Here is a 16,345-nt window from a genome sequence, read left to right as displayed (position 1 = left end):
GAACATTACGATAATAATACAAAAATCTCTTAACATGAGAGGGGGTGAGGGGGCAGGGAGAGGCAAGTGATTACTTGTGCTGTTCTATTAGGAACATACATTCTTTGGTGTCTGTCTTGTCTGGCATCCAAAGTGATTGGTTGTCATGATGCCTTTACAGTGACAAATGGAATGAAGATGAATTCATGCTCTTCAGTGAAGCATTTAGTGCTGCTACTTTTATATGCATCAGTGAAATTTGAATAAGATAACCCACCAGTCTCTAATGAAACTTTGCATTTGGTTTTAGGCAACAGAAGCAGCAGTACACAAACCAGCTTGCCAAAGAAACTGACAAGTACATTAAAGAGTTTGGATCTTTGCCTGCAACATCTGAACAGGTATAAAACCACCAAAGACCACAGCTTGTTTGACTGTAGTGTTGGCTCATGTAGAGTACTTGAGTGACTTCAATTCTGTGTGGTTATCTTTTTACTCCTTGCCAGGCTTTCAAAGCTGTATTTTGTTAATCAACACACTCACATGACAGACTGTTACAGCACAAGTAYATTTTGTTGCATAGAGACTTTTGCAAAGTTATTTTCTTGTATSAGGGATGAAGTAGGCTGACTAAAATGGTAGAAATTAAGGCAGTACTGTGTGCCTATGATTGCAGGTATCTGGGCACTTTGTAAACTGTAGCAGTGGTGCCAAGTCTGTCTGACTCAGCAGGCACTCTGATTACCTCCAGTGGCGGGGAGTTGTGTGTTGTATCTGCTTGCCTGGCTAGTAGCCACACCTGCTCACACACTGTCCAAATAATTTGTCCAGCAAGTCTGTTCTGCATAACTCAGATCAGTGTATACACTAGGTCTTGTCCACAGGCTTTTCCTTTCTTGGAGGAAAGWGAGAAGTTGTTACCAAAATAACTTGTACAGTCTTTAAGCTGCTTCTTTCCCAGGTCTGCTGTGAAATCTGGACAGGAAGTAACATGCAAARTGGCTGTTGTCATTAGCACACTCCTGGCTGCCATTCTGTGGTTTCTCATCCTATTGCAATCTATAGCTTAAATAAGAGAAGTGTAACAGGATACCAGAAGGTGTGGATGCAAGTCATTGCAACYGAAACAACTTGTCTGGTCTGTGGCTTATTACCAAAGACTCTTTAGGAAAATGAATTGTCCTGATATACTGAATTCCAATGGCAGTCCATGTTCCATGTGTGCTCAGCCTGTCAGGTAGTAAACTTCCATTGTTATTTAAACTTAGTCTTAGCATATAACCCCAGCTGTCAAGATATGTTTTATAATTTCGCTCTTGCTTGATCCTGGAGCTGAAAAGTTGATGCTGAGATGTTTTACTGTTTGATTTTTACTTCCTTTATCATGAGCATCTTCATCAAGGATACCTCTCAGTGAAAAGCATAAATAACAAATTGACAAGTTGCAAAATATAAGCTTTCACATATGTGGAAGGAAGATTTGTTGTAATTTATACATGTAGAGAAATCTAATTAAGACTCTCCTGAGTGTCCAATATTCCTCTCACCTTCCCCACAACCTCCTCAAAACRTAAAGCTAATAGGTTATAACAGGTCTTTCTGTAACAGTTTTTAAGCACTTAAGAGGGAGCGTGAGCCCACTTCTAAGTGCAGCTTATATAAGCAGCAATGTATGTTTCCAATATGTATTTAAAAATACATGTGCAGTATGTTTCTCCACCCCTCCATCAGTCTGTTTTGCATACGTCAGAATTCACAGTATCAAAATATTTTGTACTTAAATGATGAATTAGTTTTATAAGAAACGGGTAGTAAGGAAAGTAGAAGCTTCCCATGTATCAACTKATAGAACATTTTGACTTGTTCCTGCCCGTTACTCATTTCTAGCTGTTTAATGAAACCAAATTCATAAATTTCTTTTTTTAAATCTCTTAAGTTGTGATGGAGTTACRTCATCCTGGAGGGAAGAAAGGTTTGTCCATGCAGTTTCAAATGATTTTGTAGACAGCTTTCCCTTATTCCTATTAAAAAAAAGAGTATATGCCTTAGACAGCATTGCACAGCTTGGAAATGGCAAATCCTTGAAAAGCCTGAGCTCATTTGACTTGGTAAAACTTTTTATTCTATAGCGTCAAAGAAAAATACAGAAAGATCGTCTTGTGGGGGAGTTCACTACAGCACTAACAAATTTCCAAAGACTCCAAAGGCAAGCTGCTGAGAAAGAAAAAGACTTTGTAGCCAGAGTAAGAGCCAGCTCAAGGGTATCTGTAAGTATCAGAAAATGTGCTATTGTATTCTGTTTACAATGCCATTGGTGGTATTTGGTCTCAAACTTGCTTACTTGATGCTACTAACGGGAGCTTGTATCTGACTCCAAGTACTGCAGAACATGTACAATGTGATTATAATTGTAGTAGTTTTMTTTACTCACTTCTATGCATAGCTGAATCATTCTGTGGTGAAGGCTGAATTAAAATATAATGCAACTGCCTGCAACATGTTGCTATACTTGTAAGTTCTAGCAGGCAGTTACTAAGCTGAATGGCTTTGCTTGTACTTCAGCTTTATGCATGCATAAAAGAAAATCAGGCTGAGAGCATGTTAAATCACATTTCAGTTTGAAGTTGACTTAATATAAACTTTGTAATATTGAATTATTGTAGGAATGCTAAAAGTGCTCCTTTCAGGGCCATAAAATCCCTCCCCTTTTCTCCCCCCCCCCAACATCAATCATGTAGGGTGGTGCTCCTGAAGACAGTTACAAAGAAGGAACACTTGTCTCTTGGGACAGGTAAGCTACATCTGTTAATAAGTCTGAACTTAACTCAGAATAGTAAATGGCCTGAGGGGAAACCAGCTGCTGATTGTTCTGACCAATTACCTTTTCCTGAAGGGAGTAGAGACAGGCTGTTCAGTTGAGTTTCCTTCCATGGGGCAAGTGTGGGGAGGAGGCTTCTTGATGGCATCAGTGGGAAGAAAGAGGAGCTGTTCACATGTTCTCCTCCGTTCCATACACCACTGGGACTCATCTCCTTAGACTGCCCCAAATCCATATCTGGGCTTTGTGACGGCCAAACTTAGATAAGCACAGTCTAACTGAAGATAGAGTAAAACTGTTAAGGCCTGATAAATAGATCTAATGTTTGCTTGATTCTCCTGTTACTTCATACTGTCCGAAAGCTACATCTCAGCCGCAGATTTCTTTGGCATCGACCAACTTAATTTTGCCTTAGATGGARTTTATAATTCAGAAGAAACTTTGTCTGTGCCTTGATGCCTGAGATTTCCAAGCAGCTACCTCAATGCTGTGTGTAACTTTACTCTGAAGTAGGCCTACGATAGCAGCTTGCTTTGTCAAAAATATGGTTGTTCAGACCTTTGTTAGCGAGACGTGCAAGAGTAAAAACATGCATTTTACTTACTGATACAGGAAGTTTGCTTTATGTATTTGACTGTCAACTTATGGTTCGTATTCTGACTTGTTTCTCATTGTGATTGCTTGATTATGATGGGATTTTATTCAACAGTCAACCTCAAGCACAAGTGCAAGATGAGGAAATTACAGAAGATGATCTCCGTCTCATTGAGGAGAGAGAGTCTTCCATTAGGCAGCTTGAGGTATGCATGAGTGTTGTATGTGGCTTTAAAACAGATCTAAAAATATGCTTCTACTATTCCCACGGAAGAATCATTCTTACTGGCATGAGCATTGTTGCAGAAATTAATCCTGAAGGGTTAGTGTGTTTGCAGTGTTCTGATTTTCATTTATTTTGTTACTGTTTAGCCTACAAATATTGGCATTACCTGGTACACAGAATATGGCACTAGAAATCTCCTGTATGAAAGCTATGTTTTGCTACWGCATTTAATTCCACTGATTTGGTTAAGGAATTCAAAAGTGCTCACGTGATTACAAGTAAAAATACATCTCTTGGTTTTTCAAACAGACACTTATGCTATATAACTTTTTTTAAGGATAATTATAAATGAAACAAAGTCATATCCTCCCTCCCAGATGTTCCCAAATATATAGTTTGACATGTTTGTTTTGTAAGCAGGTTTTTTATAACACTTCATCTGGAAATGGAGATGCCTTGTTTCATTTAAACTTTTGTAATTAAGTCTTGTCAAAAATTGTTTAACATCAAGATTTAAAGTACGCAAATGATTATCTTCAGTGTGATGAAATACTGTCATCAAGAAACTTCTGTGGAAAATTAAATGATTTTTTTCAGCCAATCTAGAATTCACATTTCTACCATCAACAAGAAAGATTCGGGAAAAGATCAGCAGGAAATCCTGCTGATGCAGGATCTGTTCCGCTCTGTATATGAGTTCTGTGATAACCTCTCCCTGCTACCCATATACTGCAATACAGTAAACTAAACATATCAATCCTTGGTTAAGAAACAGGTCATATGCACAGTGGTGATGTGACACCTATCATTTCATCGTAACCAGATGGTAATGCTGTAATATAATACAGGTGCAATAGCCTGGCTCCATATTACTGTGATCAGTTCTGTAAACTATGCTTATTGTAAAGTGTGTGTGTTTAAGAGATCTGTTAAAACTAATGCAAAACACTTTCTACATACGTTTTTATTCACTAATCATCGACTGATAGCTTTTAAGCTAATTTGGCACGAGCCTGCACTTAAGCTGAAATAAGAGTATTTCAAATAGTGTTGCACAAGTTAAATTTAAAAATCTATTCATTAAACTAAGTCTACAGGTTTATATGTAGACAAACGATCAGCAATATGAGAAATCCCCTTTTGTGATATGATGTGAAGTCTTTTTGTGCACATATTCATCTTCAGTCTGTTTGATTATAATAAACTTAGCTTTTAGTTCAAAAATCTTCCAAATAAATATTATGAAGAGCTTTTTTTCCCCCTTATGATATAGAATCATGGGTGTATTCTGGAGGAGAAGCAGTATTTTGTATCTAAATATACAGCGATGATTTAAAAGGTTATGCCAATTAATGTGATGATTTTTTCCTTGCAGGCAGATATTATGGACATAAATGAAATTTTCAAAGATTTAGGAATGATGATTCATGAACAAGGTGATGTGATAGGTAAGTCCAATTCAGATATTCTCTGAAGAGTTGTTAAAGCACATAAAAATGCTGTAATGCAGGGAGGGAAAAATGTCTCTTTCCTTTCATCCCATGAGGTGTGTTTTACTTGGTATTTATTTATTCTAAGTTGTTTCCAAATAAAAAAAAATCCTATCTCTGTGRAAAGTAATAATGTGGACCTTTTGCTTTTGCATTGACATTCTCATCATAGAAAATTTTCCAGCAAATCAGATGCAACCTATTAATGGGCAGACTGGCTGTGGTGGCTGGGGATAGAGTAAGTGACAATAGGAAGAGTGAGCTAAAAATGTAGCTTAAAATTATATGCCATTTTTAATAATATAAATATACTTAAAAGTATTTTTGAGTACATATTAAATAGTATTTTCATTGATCTTAAATAAAAAGCATATTGAGTGAAGGGGTAGAGCAAMGGAATGATACAATCTAAAGCTCCTCTTTTGTTTATAAAGAATTTCTAAAAAAATTTGATGGGACTGGGGCCGGGGGTGATGATTTTGTTTTGTTCCCACCATACCTACATATGATAGAAAACATTAAAAAGAAGAAAGCTAAACTGAGAAATATCATTTTCCTGAACCCAAAAAATAAAGAAAACAAAAAAAAAATTCATTTAGGGAATTTGACTGTTCTGACTAATATTATAAGTATGCAGAGCAAGCTAAGATTCCTTTTCTACTCTCCAAATAGACAAGCTTATTCTTTTCATTAAATATGATCACAAAATATGTTTTCTGAGTCTACTGCTAAGCCATACTGTTAACCAGCATACATTTGCAGAGCTACATTTTATTTTATTTTATTTTATTTTATTTTATTTTATTTTATTTTATTTTTTATCATCTTCCACCATAATATGTTCAAGATCCCGTAAGATTTTTCCAGGAAAAAAAACATCTGTACCAGTAGGATTGAATACCAAACTATATTCATGGCTCCTGGAGTGTTTCATTTGTCTGTTTTTCCCCAAGTTCTTGGCCTTAGGCATTTTCTCTAAGCAGAGGTAGTCAGCAGCAAGTCAGAAGACAAGAAAGTACTGAGACAGAGTTTCCACCYCAGGCTGTTTCTGAGGATCAGTCCTGCTTCTAGAACAGGGGAGCTCCTGACTGGACGAAGTCAGACACTTAATCATTGGTTGGTTCAGAAATTAGTTTAAGGCTGTGCAAGATGTTTATTATAAGAAAGATTAGACTGCCGCAATGCACAGTATAAAAYTTGGAGTGTTGATAAAGATATCGACATTTGTTGGGGACAGTTATTACAGATGGTCTCAAGTATATTTCAGCATTTCAACCCTTTGATTGGGTTATACCTAATCAAAATTTGAAATCTTTCTTTTTAAAATAAAGACAGCATAGAAGCCAATGTGGAAAATGCAGATGTACATGTCCAACAGGCAAACCAGCAGCTGGCAAGAGCAGCGAACTACCAGGTAATGTCAATGCCAACTGCCAGTTATGTGTAACTGTCTTCTTTCAGTAGTCCTGACTCCAACTTATTTTTGCAATTCTAATTTTGCTTAGCATCATCCTCAAGGCTTTGGAGACTTACTTAAAGGTYTATGTCTAGATGAGGACAGTATTTCTAGATCACTATGAAACAAAAGTCAATGACTTCTGTAAGSTCTGGATCTCCTATAAGATTAACTAGGTTGTTTCAGAGCACTAGGAATTGCCCTTAGTTTAAAAAACAAAACAAAACCTTCTTTACAGTCCAAGAGGGAGAGTTGACTGTGTGTGAAGGAAGAGCCTTTAAAGGTTATTGGAGGAGTAGAGAATGCAGGCAAGGAAGTCTTCTGAAGGTATTGCCAAGTAGCATCAATTTTTGCTGCATATATAAACAAAATCTTCTTAAAGTTATGTAAGTTCTGCTTCTGTTGGTTACTACACTGATCCTAAAAACGTATTTTAAGCTCTCAAACTTTTTTCAAAAGACTTTAAAAGACCTTTTAATACCTCTTCTTTGTAAAATTTTTRGCACTGGTTAGAAATAATCTTATTAGTAATAAATCCTCCTTCTTTAGTCAAAGTTAGTTTTAGATTTTTAAATCTTCTTATGTATTCTAGTAATAGCCAGGCCGGTAAATCGATGACAGAATGTTTGAAGGATTGCCTGCTCATCTCAGAAGAAGTCGGAAAGGAGAAAGGGTGGTGGCATCCTTGAATTGTTTTCCAGATGGTATCAACTGGCACAACATACTACAAAGCAGGAATGATAGCTCTTATTTTGATACTGACAAGTTTCATAAAAGCATAAATAATAGCCAAATTTTTTCATATTGGATTATATGGAAGATTAATTACCCCAAGATATTATTTTGGGGCGTAAAATTTAAAAMAAAGTAACACAAAAAGCCTTTCATCTTGAGGAGGAAAGGATGAATATTTTCTGACCTCAAATAAATGTTTTCCATGCTTTTGACAAGCTTCTGTACCACGAGACGTACAACAGACACTAGATACTCAGCAGAGATGGCCTCTGTTTGACAGGATTGTGCCATTGGCTTTGAATTTGAGTTTTCACTTGCCTGAAAACTCAGCCTTGTTCCAAGCCTCTGAAAAATCATCTGCATTTTCATGAGACTTATTTTAATTTCAGCAACTAATATCTATTTATGCCCTGAACCCCTTGAGGAACAGGGAGAGACCTGGGCATATTAGTGGGGACAAGGCTGCACATGCTTGGTACCCTCACAGCTGCAGTGTGCTTGAATGGGGTCTATGCCACCAGTTTGCCACRTGGAGTGTGTTCACAGAGCTCTAGGTGCAAAGCCATGCTTTTCTCCTCTCTTTCCTTTCCACTTTATTGCTGTTGCTTTAGTGCTCATAGGAATGACAGTCAAGTGTAGGAGGAAATAACGGCTCCACATCTTAGTCCAGCACCTTGCCTGGGTAGTTTTACAGGGATAATATTTGACTTCAGTGCAGGGTTGGTAGGAGGTGGTCTGCAGGATGAGAAAGGGAGAGACTGGGAGTGTAAGAGCTGAAAGGAGAGAATCTGGCAACAGATAAGAGATGGAAGAGGCTCTGTCAAAAGGGTTGAGTTCTAGCAAGTAAAATGATGAAACAGGTTTAGGTCGACAGTAGTAAGAGAAAATTGACATGGAGACTTAGCAAAACTAGAACAAAAGTGCTAAAACAAGAAGCTTAGTAGCTTGGGTGGTAGCAGGGTGGAGAACAGTCTGTTCCAGTGAAGAATAGAGACAGATGTAGTTCTGCAGGAAAAACAAACAGACCATTTGTACTGGAGAAGAAACAGCCAGAAGAACATCTGCRAAACAGAGCAAAGCCTGGCTTTGTTTCTAGAACTGTGGCCTAGAATCCCGAGATTTGAGTGTTAGCATTCTTTTGATATCAGCAAGAGCCTGTAAAACCTACTAGTAAAGCATATTACTCCCTTTCCTGCTGCTTCAGATAAGAAATGGCAGCTCCTCATCTTGGTTGCTCTGGTATCTCAAGGGATAGACCTGTGTGGACAATCTAGAAATTCTGGATATTCTCATGACTTGCACAATATTGTAGTGACATCAATATAACTGAGTATCTATTCAGGTCCTTTTTTTTTCTTTAAGATTTTTCTTTAAGTTGAACCCTAACAATCTGCACAAAAACAACTTTTAAATAACACTATTAATGAATGCAAAGTCAGTCTTTCAGAAGTCTAGAATGGCAGTTCTTTGTCCTGTGCTGTCTATATATTAATAGTCTTGAAATAATTTTTCCAGTCCATTCCTACTTCCTCTGCAATGCAGACTGCATGTCCATTTTCCTCTGTACATGGCTACGTGCTCTCACACATTTTCTTTCCCCCAATATTCTAATTATTTTCATTCATTGTCCAAGCTCCTGCACTCTTTCCTTAGTTTATTATGTATACTTGAAAGTACTACTGAAGTTGTTTCATTGAATAATGTAGCGCTAAATCCAATTCATGAATGAATTACTCTTCTCTCCAACAACTGTATATGATTTATTGTTGTTTGTAAAGACAAGTTTTATTTGGATTACACAACCAATAGGACYGTAAAAGTATTTGACTAGTCTTCTGATCTTACAGTACTATTTTCAATCAACTTTTTTTTTTTTCTCTCTATTGGCAGCAAAGGTCCAGGAAGAAAATGTGCATCCTCATTCTTATACTTGCTATTGGAGCATTGATCCTTGGAATCATCATATGGGTATCTACAAAATAAGTCTCTGGAAAAAGCATTATAATTGTTATTTAAATTATGAAAGGCAATTCCTACAGTCATGGTTTTCTCATTGTGAAGCTGAGTAAAATAATGGTTCTGTACTTGATCACACTTAACTTTTTTTTAATGAGACTTTGTTTTGACCTAAGAAGTAACATTCTCAGTGCACCAGTTGGTATAACTGCCTGCCTCTTGGATGTGAGTGCTTCTTACCAGTAAAATAAGTCAACTTCGTAAATGTTCTGTTAACTTAAACATAAAAACCTCTTAGGGTTTAGGGGGCTAATCAAAAATCCTGGTAACTTCTTTTGAAGGAGGGGTAGTTATCTTTGGGATATTGCTAAATATTGCTGCCAAAACAAACTCCCAAATTGTTGCTTGAGGCAACAAATTAATATCTTGGACTTTATTTTTAAGCTAGTAATGCCTTTCTATCTCTTTCCCTTCCCTTCTAGCCCACCCATCTGCCCATTTGTTATGGGTGATTCAAAAATAAAATGTAGGTTGCTGAAGTTGGTGTGATTTCTCTCTTTAAAAACTGAAGATCTCAAATTAAGCCTTCAGTTTGCCTAAAATCTTTCAGATGCTTCTTTATGTGGCATTAAGTGCCATTATGCCTGGAAGCCTCTTGCAAAGGTAGGTAGGGTGGATGGTGTAACTTGTGAGCGTGGATTTCTTGTTTCAGTTCTTGTATTAAGAAATAGTGTGTTTAATGTGTGCGCACCTGATACCTTCACATCTGATGTGTGCATCAATGAGCTTGGCTAGATGAAAATAAGTTCCAGTCTGTGAATTATTAGGTTAGATCTTTGGGAAGAATAGAAATTCCCAACTTCCTAACTACACTTGAATGTCACTGTTCCGAAACTGCTGTGATTCGGTTTTTGTGAACAGACCTGAAGTTGTATGTGAGGTGTTTTATACATCTGGGGAAAAGAAGATTACAAGTTAAATTCCAAGTTCAACAGTGATATATGATAATAAATTCTTAATCAGTTGAACTGAAGTTTAATAATGCTTTAGCCTTTAAAATGACCTTTTTCCATTTTGTGCCATTTTTTACTAATATATTAGAAATATAACTGAACACTTTTTTGCCAATTAATCTATCTGCCTTTTTATTTGATGTTGGTGCACTAAGCTGAAAAGTGTACAGGTGAAAAAGGCACTTAATCTGTATTTTATAAAGTTCTTGTACACTAGATTGGTAGAGAATGCACTGTCTATATGGTGGAGCTATAAAATTTTATTTGGGAACAATTTAACTGTAAACATAAATGAACTTTTGAACTGTAACTGTGCAACCAAAATAAAGGTCTTTTAAAGCATACATTTTTCTAATGGCTCTTTTTTTCAGATTCTGTCTTTACAAGCACAACTATCTCCTATACTTTTATGTAAATGATTGAAACATTCCTGAATGGCTCCAGAGACCACCAGGTCTGCAGTCTAATCAGCTCAGGAAGATCTCTGTTCCTGTGCCCACATTGTTAATGAAAACTCTCCTGGATCTTGTGTTCCCACCTTTTAGAGCCCAGCCTTGGAAGGAAAGATTGCATTGTTCTTTACAGCTGCTGACAGATGGGTGTTGAGGTCGGCTGTTTGTACTTATYCCTTGTTATTGCATGGATCTTTAGTGGGATAGAATCCACAGTGCAAGAAGGAGGCTTATGTTGCCGTATTTGGATTCCAAAAGCAATAGAGGAAGAATCTTTCATTAAAACCACTTAATCGTGGTCTGTATAACATGAAGAATACCTCTGAGATTGAAGGGGGAAATTAATTTTCATATGACTTCCAATAGGGTGCYGGGGTGTGGAGATCCCAGCTACTGTGTTCAAGTGGCTGCTTTTATGTTGAGAGGAATGCCGAGATTCTGTTTAACCTTAGTTGCCAAATAACAATCAGATATGCTTTTGGACTCTGCTGGCCAGAATAWAAGCTTGTAGTGCTAATGCCCTTTTCATTTCCGGATTCCAATAGGCAAAACTAGAAGAGCAGTAGCACTTCGGCCCGGTAGCTTTTTTTATGCTAGTAAATCATCTGAAACTGGTTTTGTAATACATTATGTCCTGGTAGCTTCCCAAGATTTTGCACTTTTGCACACAGCCACAAACACAAGTAACCTGGTCCAGCATTCCCAGGAGATCCTTCTCTCAGTATCCGCCTTTATCAGCAACTGTTTGATTTTGTTGATGTACTTGGGAGGGAAACACAACAGTTCAGCAGCAGATCTTCAGCTGCAGCTCCTGGCAGAATAGTTCTGTTTTTGCTTGATACTTGTCACATTTTGTATGCATTGCAAGTTGCCTTTGTTTTTATACTAGGAGAGTTTTCTACTAAAAGGCTTATCAAGTTGAAGATTATTGTTCAGGATAGAAGTGATATATTTTATGATTGCCTACTTGTCTTATAAGGAGATGAATTACCTTCCTTTGTGAGTTTATCCAGTAGTGACCACAAAGCAGAATAGCCAGGATATGAAGCTTCATCCATCAGGAACTGGTCAGAGTCCAACCGAGGCAACAATTTTTAATGACTGAGAAGTTGAGTTGCACAGCATCACATTTCCCAAACACATGCTCCAACCTGCTGCCCCTGCTTGTTCTTCTATGTCTATTTCTGATTTCTCTGAATGTCTTTATTTGCCATGTGCAAGTGGCTCTTACCTTTCAGCCAGCTGTGTGTATTCTCCGTTCAAGTGTTCTGTTTGTGGCTTGGACACTGTCAGGGAGCAGACAGCGCTGATGTGAACCATGGTGTCTTATTCCTAACTTACATTTATTGCCTCCTACTCATAAAGAGCACTCCGGGGCTGGAGCATTGTCCTCACAAAGACAAAAGATTTCCTCCTTAAATCTCAGTGGAAGAGCAACACTCTGTAGCCCTTAACCCATGGAGGGGGTTAAGGACTAGCTGTCCAGAGTTAAGGAACTGTCTCCATCTCAGCAATCTGCTTGAGGCCAACCTATCCTGGCATGCTGGTCTGGGACCAGGTGCTGGTCCAGCCTGATGGCAGGGGTGGGGGGCAGTCAACACTGGAGTATTTACTTGCAAATTCCTATACCTTTTGAAAAGACCTGCCTGCAAGGCCTTGATTGCTAATRAAGAATCTTGGTACTATTAGTTTTYAAACATGATTAGGCAGAAACAGAGAGGGGTGGATTTCTTCATATATAGAATGTCCTTCTTGAAGGGCATAAATACTACTTTTTAGGCTGTTCTAAACGGAACTCTTATTGTCTTCATCCCTCCCCTGCATACATGCGCTGTTAACTGTATAAAATGCAATTTCCAAGTATTTAAAGTTTTGATATCCATTAAGAATTGAGTAAAACATCTGGATATAACGTGTATGAGTTAGTGTTTTCAGAACAAAGATTATTTTGGCAGTTCCAAATTATCCATCAATATCTGTCAGATTAACAAGGCTAAAAAATGCAGTGAAAGCACCCTCATTTTACTGAAGAAACCTGGTAAGAATAGGTCCTTTTGTAGTTATTTTAACCACACACCAGGGGTGCTTTTCAGTCCTTTCATGCTTTTTCAAAGAGCTGAAAATCACAAGGGCAGACAGCTTTTTAAAGGTATTTTTTATATTTTTTGCTACACCTCCCCCCTGGAAATTGTTCGTGATAATCAGCAATGTATACAATATCTCCAAAATAACTTCCTATCTAGGAGCCTTCTTAAGTGGTACCCCTCACTGTGTGCATAAAGGCAGCAGATATATTAGATGTCAGGTATGGGCTGGATTTTGGCTATCAAAAATAGTTTGAAACCATGAAACAGTTATTAAACTTGGRAAGCAAGGGATCAGAAGGTGGGGGGAAGTGAAATAAAGACATAGCCTGTWAGGAAAGTTTGAAAGTTCAAATACCCTTCTTGTTAATCTTGGTTTGCGGGCTGTTTCAAGGACTGTTTGCCTTGTGTTGCAGGGTGTCATGCTTGGAACAGAGGACTTGCTTTGCTTTTGTTTAGTTCTGTTTGCACGTATTTGATGCCTTCAGGAGCAGAAGGTTAGTGAGAGAGGAAAGAGTAGTGCTGCTGTATATCAGCTTTTGATGACTTTCTGTTTCTTATGATACCCACAGTGCTAAGTGATGCTGACATGCATAGCATACAGCTTTCCTTTTAGGTTTGAAATTAAGTCCAAATATCTCTCACCCAAATCTGTTGTGGGATGAGGAGTAATTATTCTCTGATGAGGTGCCCACCTACAGAGCCATTCCAGATGCTATTGCAGCCAAGAGTTTCAAGAATAAGTATCTGAAACTGATAAGCTTTTGTGCATCTTTGTCCTTGTGTATGTCTCCAGTGGTACCTCTAAAGCTGCAGTAGTTTCCATAGCTTAAGAATGCAGATAGTAAGGCATTTATTTAGTTCTTTATGTGTCCTGAAGACAGTCAACAATAAAGGAAGCCAACTGTTTGCACAGCAGTAAGGAACTCTCCAGAAATAACCAGAAGAAGCATTGATCTCCAAAAGGTAGATTGTATTCCCTCAAGTAAAACATCATCATCATGAGAGCACCAAATTGTGATGTAGTTTGCTATTTATACAATTGATTATTTACTTTCCCTGTTGGTTATTTTGAATATCCAGGCTTGATTATAGCTGCCATGATATTTTTGATCCTTTTCCAAATATCAAAAAGGTACTACAGATAATGGAATGCCTCAAACTTGTTTCAGTTCATGTTTGCAAGAGTATTTTGAAGAAGAAATATTCAATATGACTGTCTAATAATCACRTCTCTGTCCCTGAATGCAGCACTTACGTGTTTCTGATGATGATGATGAAATATTTTTTTCTGATTCAAGAAAAAAATAACCTAGATTCAAAGGTTTGTTAGCACAAGAAAGTGAAACAGAACACAGCTTTGTTTTTGTTAATGTTAGGTATTTTAAAGAGTGTATTGCAAAAAGTAAAAAAAAAAAAGGGGGGGGGTGAAATTGCCAACAGCATTGTTTCCTTTCCCCGCTGCCTTCAGTTCTTCAAGATTCSTCTTGGAATGATTTATGATTATGTTTTTCCTTTTTTAACATTTAAGCAGAAAATGTTTGGTCCTTGGCAGTACACATAGAAATCTGTAGACTCACATGGTAGTCATGAATTGTGGGAAACTGAATAATCCAGAACGTACAAATGTTAATATATCTTTTTGCCTTTGCGCAAAAAGGGAAATCTGCTGTAGCTATTACTGTAATTCCCAAGTTTGCAGCTTATAAGAGAAGATTTGCCTACGCTTAAGACCCACAGTAAAGTCTCAGCTGCAACTTCAACTACTCCCGATTCCTGTCAACTGTATTAACCTTTAATTAAAGGAGATAAGTGGGGACAAGCATAGACCCTTTTCTGCTGCAGAGGAGAACATAAATCAACAACTTGTGGAGAGGATTGTTAAATATATTCCCTACCATCTGCATTGTGTTTGCTCCCACTCACCCTTACATAAGTGTGAATGTTCMCTCTGCCGAGAAGGAACTGAGAATCCAAAATTGAGTTTCCAGATGCTAACAAAAGGGAAGAATTAGACCTTCATGCGTCTTACTCTTCAAGAACTTGTGTCACAAAGTATCACTGAAATAGCAAAAAATCTCATTGTCTAATATGCCATTCCCTGACATCTCTTTTTCAACTAGATAAAGAATAAATATAATCTTGGAGACTAGCCACTATGTTGGCAGGGAGAATTAGACTGAAGAAGCTAGGAGGATTAGAAATGCTTATTAAAAAGTAGATTTAAACTGTCTTTGTAAGGAGACAAAAACAAGCTGAAGCTTTCTCATTCTGTGTCATCCTTAGTTCTGATGTTTTCAGCAAATCATTCTCTCTTTAAAATAATCAAAAGAGAACTTTAAATGGAGAAGGAGAGTAGAGTATTCTCTGATCTGCAACGTTTCTATTAGCTTATAGATTGGTATATGCTTGGGCAAAGGTGAACCTTGAACATTTGTGAGGGGAACGTCCCTGCAGCAATAAACAACTATCCTTACAAATGGGAAAAGCTTCTCCACTGCAGACCCATACTAGACAGGACAGTGGTGTTCCTGGAAAAGGGCAGCCTGGCACCTTAGCTGTCAGTCAGACAAAAGYGCAGGACGTAATTCTCAAATCTTAAGGCAAAAGCCAATTTTCATCCTTTAAAGAAAGAAATACTTCTAAATATCAGCCAGTGCAAGAGGAATAGATATGTGCCTCTCTGCCTTTGATGTGTGACTGAGTTTAGGAGCCAGGGAAACGGCTTTTCTACAGCCTGATCAGCCAGCGCAGGCTGTCATTATGTGTGACAGTCAAGCTCTAATGACTGCAAATAGGGATACATTTAAGAGTGTGTGACATCTGAAAAATCTAAAATTACAGTGTGAAAACATAGCTGGATTATTGGTGAAAGCCCTAAAGGGTATCTTTTAATATTTGCTTTGCAGATTAGTGTTGGAATAGCTCTTGTGAAAGGCTGCGGTGCATTGGGATGAGTTAAGAATTTATTTGTTAATCCTTTTGTAGAAGTTTCCCTCACAGCTTTGATATCTGGATGTTTTGGTAAGTGTTGAAATTACCTTCTYCTAGTCTGTTTTCAGCAGTATGGATTTTGTTAAATATATTTGGAATATAAAATATATTTTGAAATATACATATTTACTTTTGGTTGTGTATAACTGGGGACTGTCGATTATATGCTATTTGAGATTTATTCAAGGAAAATATCAATACGCTTTTGTAAAATATATAAGGTATTTTATTTCTTGCTAATTATGCTAAACTCTAAGCAAGCAAATGTCTGAAAAGATGGGCTGTTTCGCTAAGATTTTTAAAACCTTTGGTTTTGGGCAAATCAGGACTATGTGGGCTGAGACCCTGTCAGTTGGCTGCTGGGTCATTCTGCTTAATCATGTAACACCCCTGTCCCTTTGAAACTGCCTCTATGAAACACTGCTTATGATTTGTCCATGTAGGGGCTTAACAGTCAAAGCAAATACTGTTTTTTGGAGGGGTGGCTTTATCTGTTTCGTAAATGGAGTGCAGGAGACGTACAGATCTGTGCAGAGGAAGAAAGCGGT

At 37.6% G+C, this 16,345-nt stretch overlaps 1 protein-coding gene across 2 annotated transcripts in view; it reads left to right on the top strand.

Moving 5' to 3' along the window:
* STX7 (syntaxin 7) overlaps positions 1 to 10,611 on the top strand; it is a 31,175-nt gene extending 20,564 nt beyond the window's left edge. For both annotated transcript variants that reach the window (XM_085301855.1, XM_085301856.1), the window contains exons 4-10: positions 290 to 380; positions 2,109 to 2,246; positions 2,718 to 2,770; positions 3,507 to 3,597; positions 4,993 to 5,065; positions 6,439 to 6,521; positions 9,189 to 10,611. In XM_085301855.1, coding sequence (XP_085157981.1) covers positions 290 to 380; positions 2,109 to 2,246; positions 2,718 to 2,770; positions 3,507 to 3,597; positions 4,993 to 5,065; positions 6,439 to 6,521; positions 9,189 to 9,281 — 622 coding nt within the window. In that variant the 3' untranslated portion in view covers positions 9,282 to 10,611. The remainder of the gene's footprint in view (positions 1 to 289; positions 381 to 2,108; positions 2,247 to 2,717; positions 2,771 to 3,506; positions 3,598 to 4,992; positions 5,066 to 6,438; positions 6,522 to 9,188) is intronic.
* The last annotated feature ends 5,734 nt before the right edge of the window (positions 10,612 to 16,345 follow it).

This window comes from Rhea americana, unplaced genomic scaffold, assembly GCF_003343005.1.
Source record: "Rhea americana isolate MKP2758 unplaced genomic scaffold, rheAme1 scaffold_180, whole genome shotgun sequence".
Classification (NCBI taxonomy): Eukaryota; Metazoa; Chordata; class Aves; order Rheiformes; family Rheidae; genus Rhea; species Rhea americana.
The sequence above is the reverse complement of the archived record's forward strand: the minus strand, read 5'-3'. Positions and strand labels throughout refer to the sequence as shown.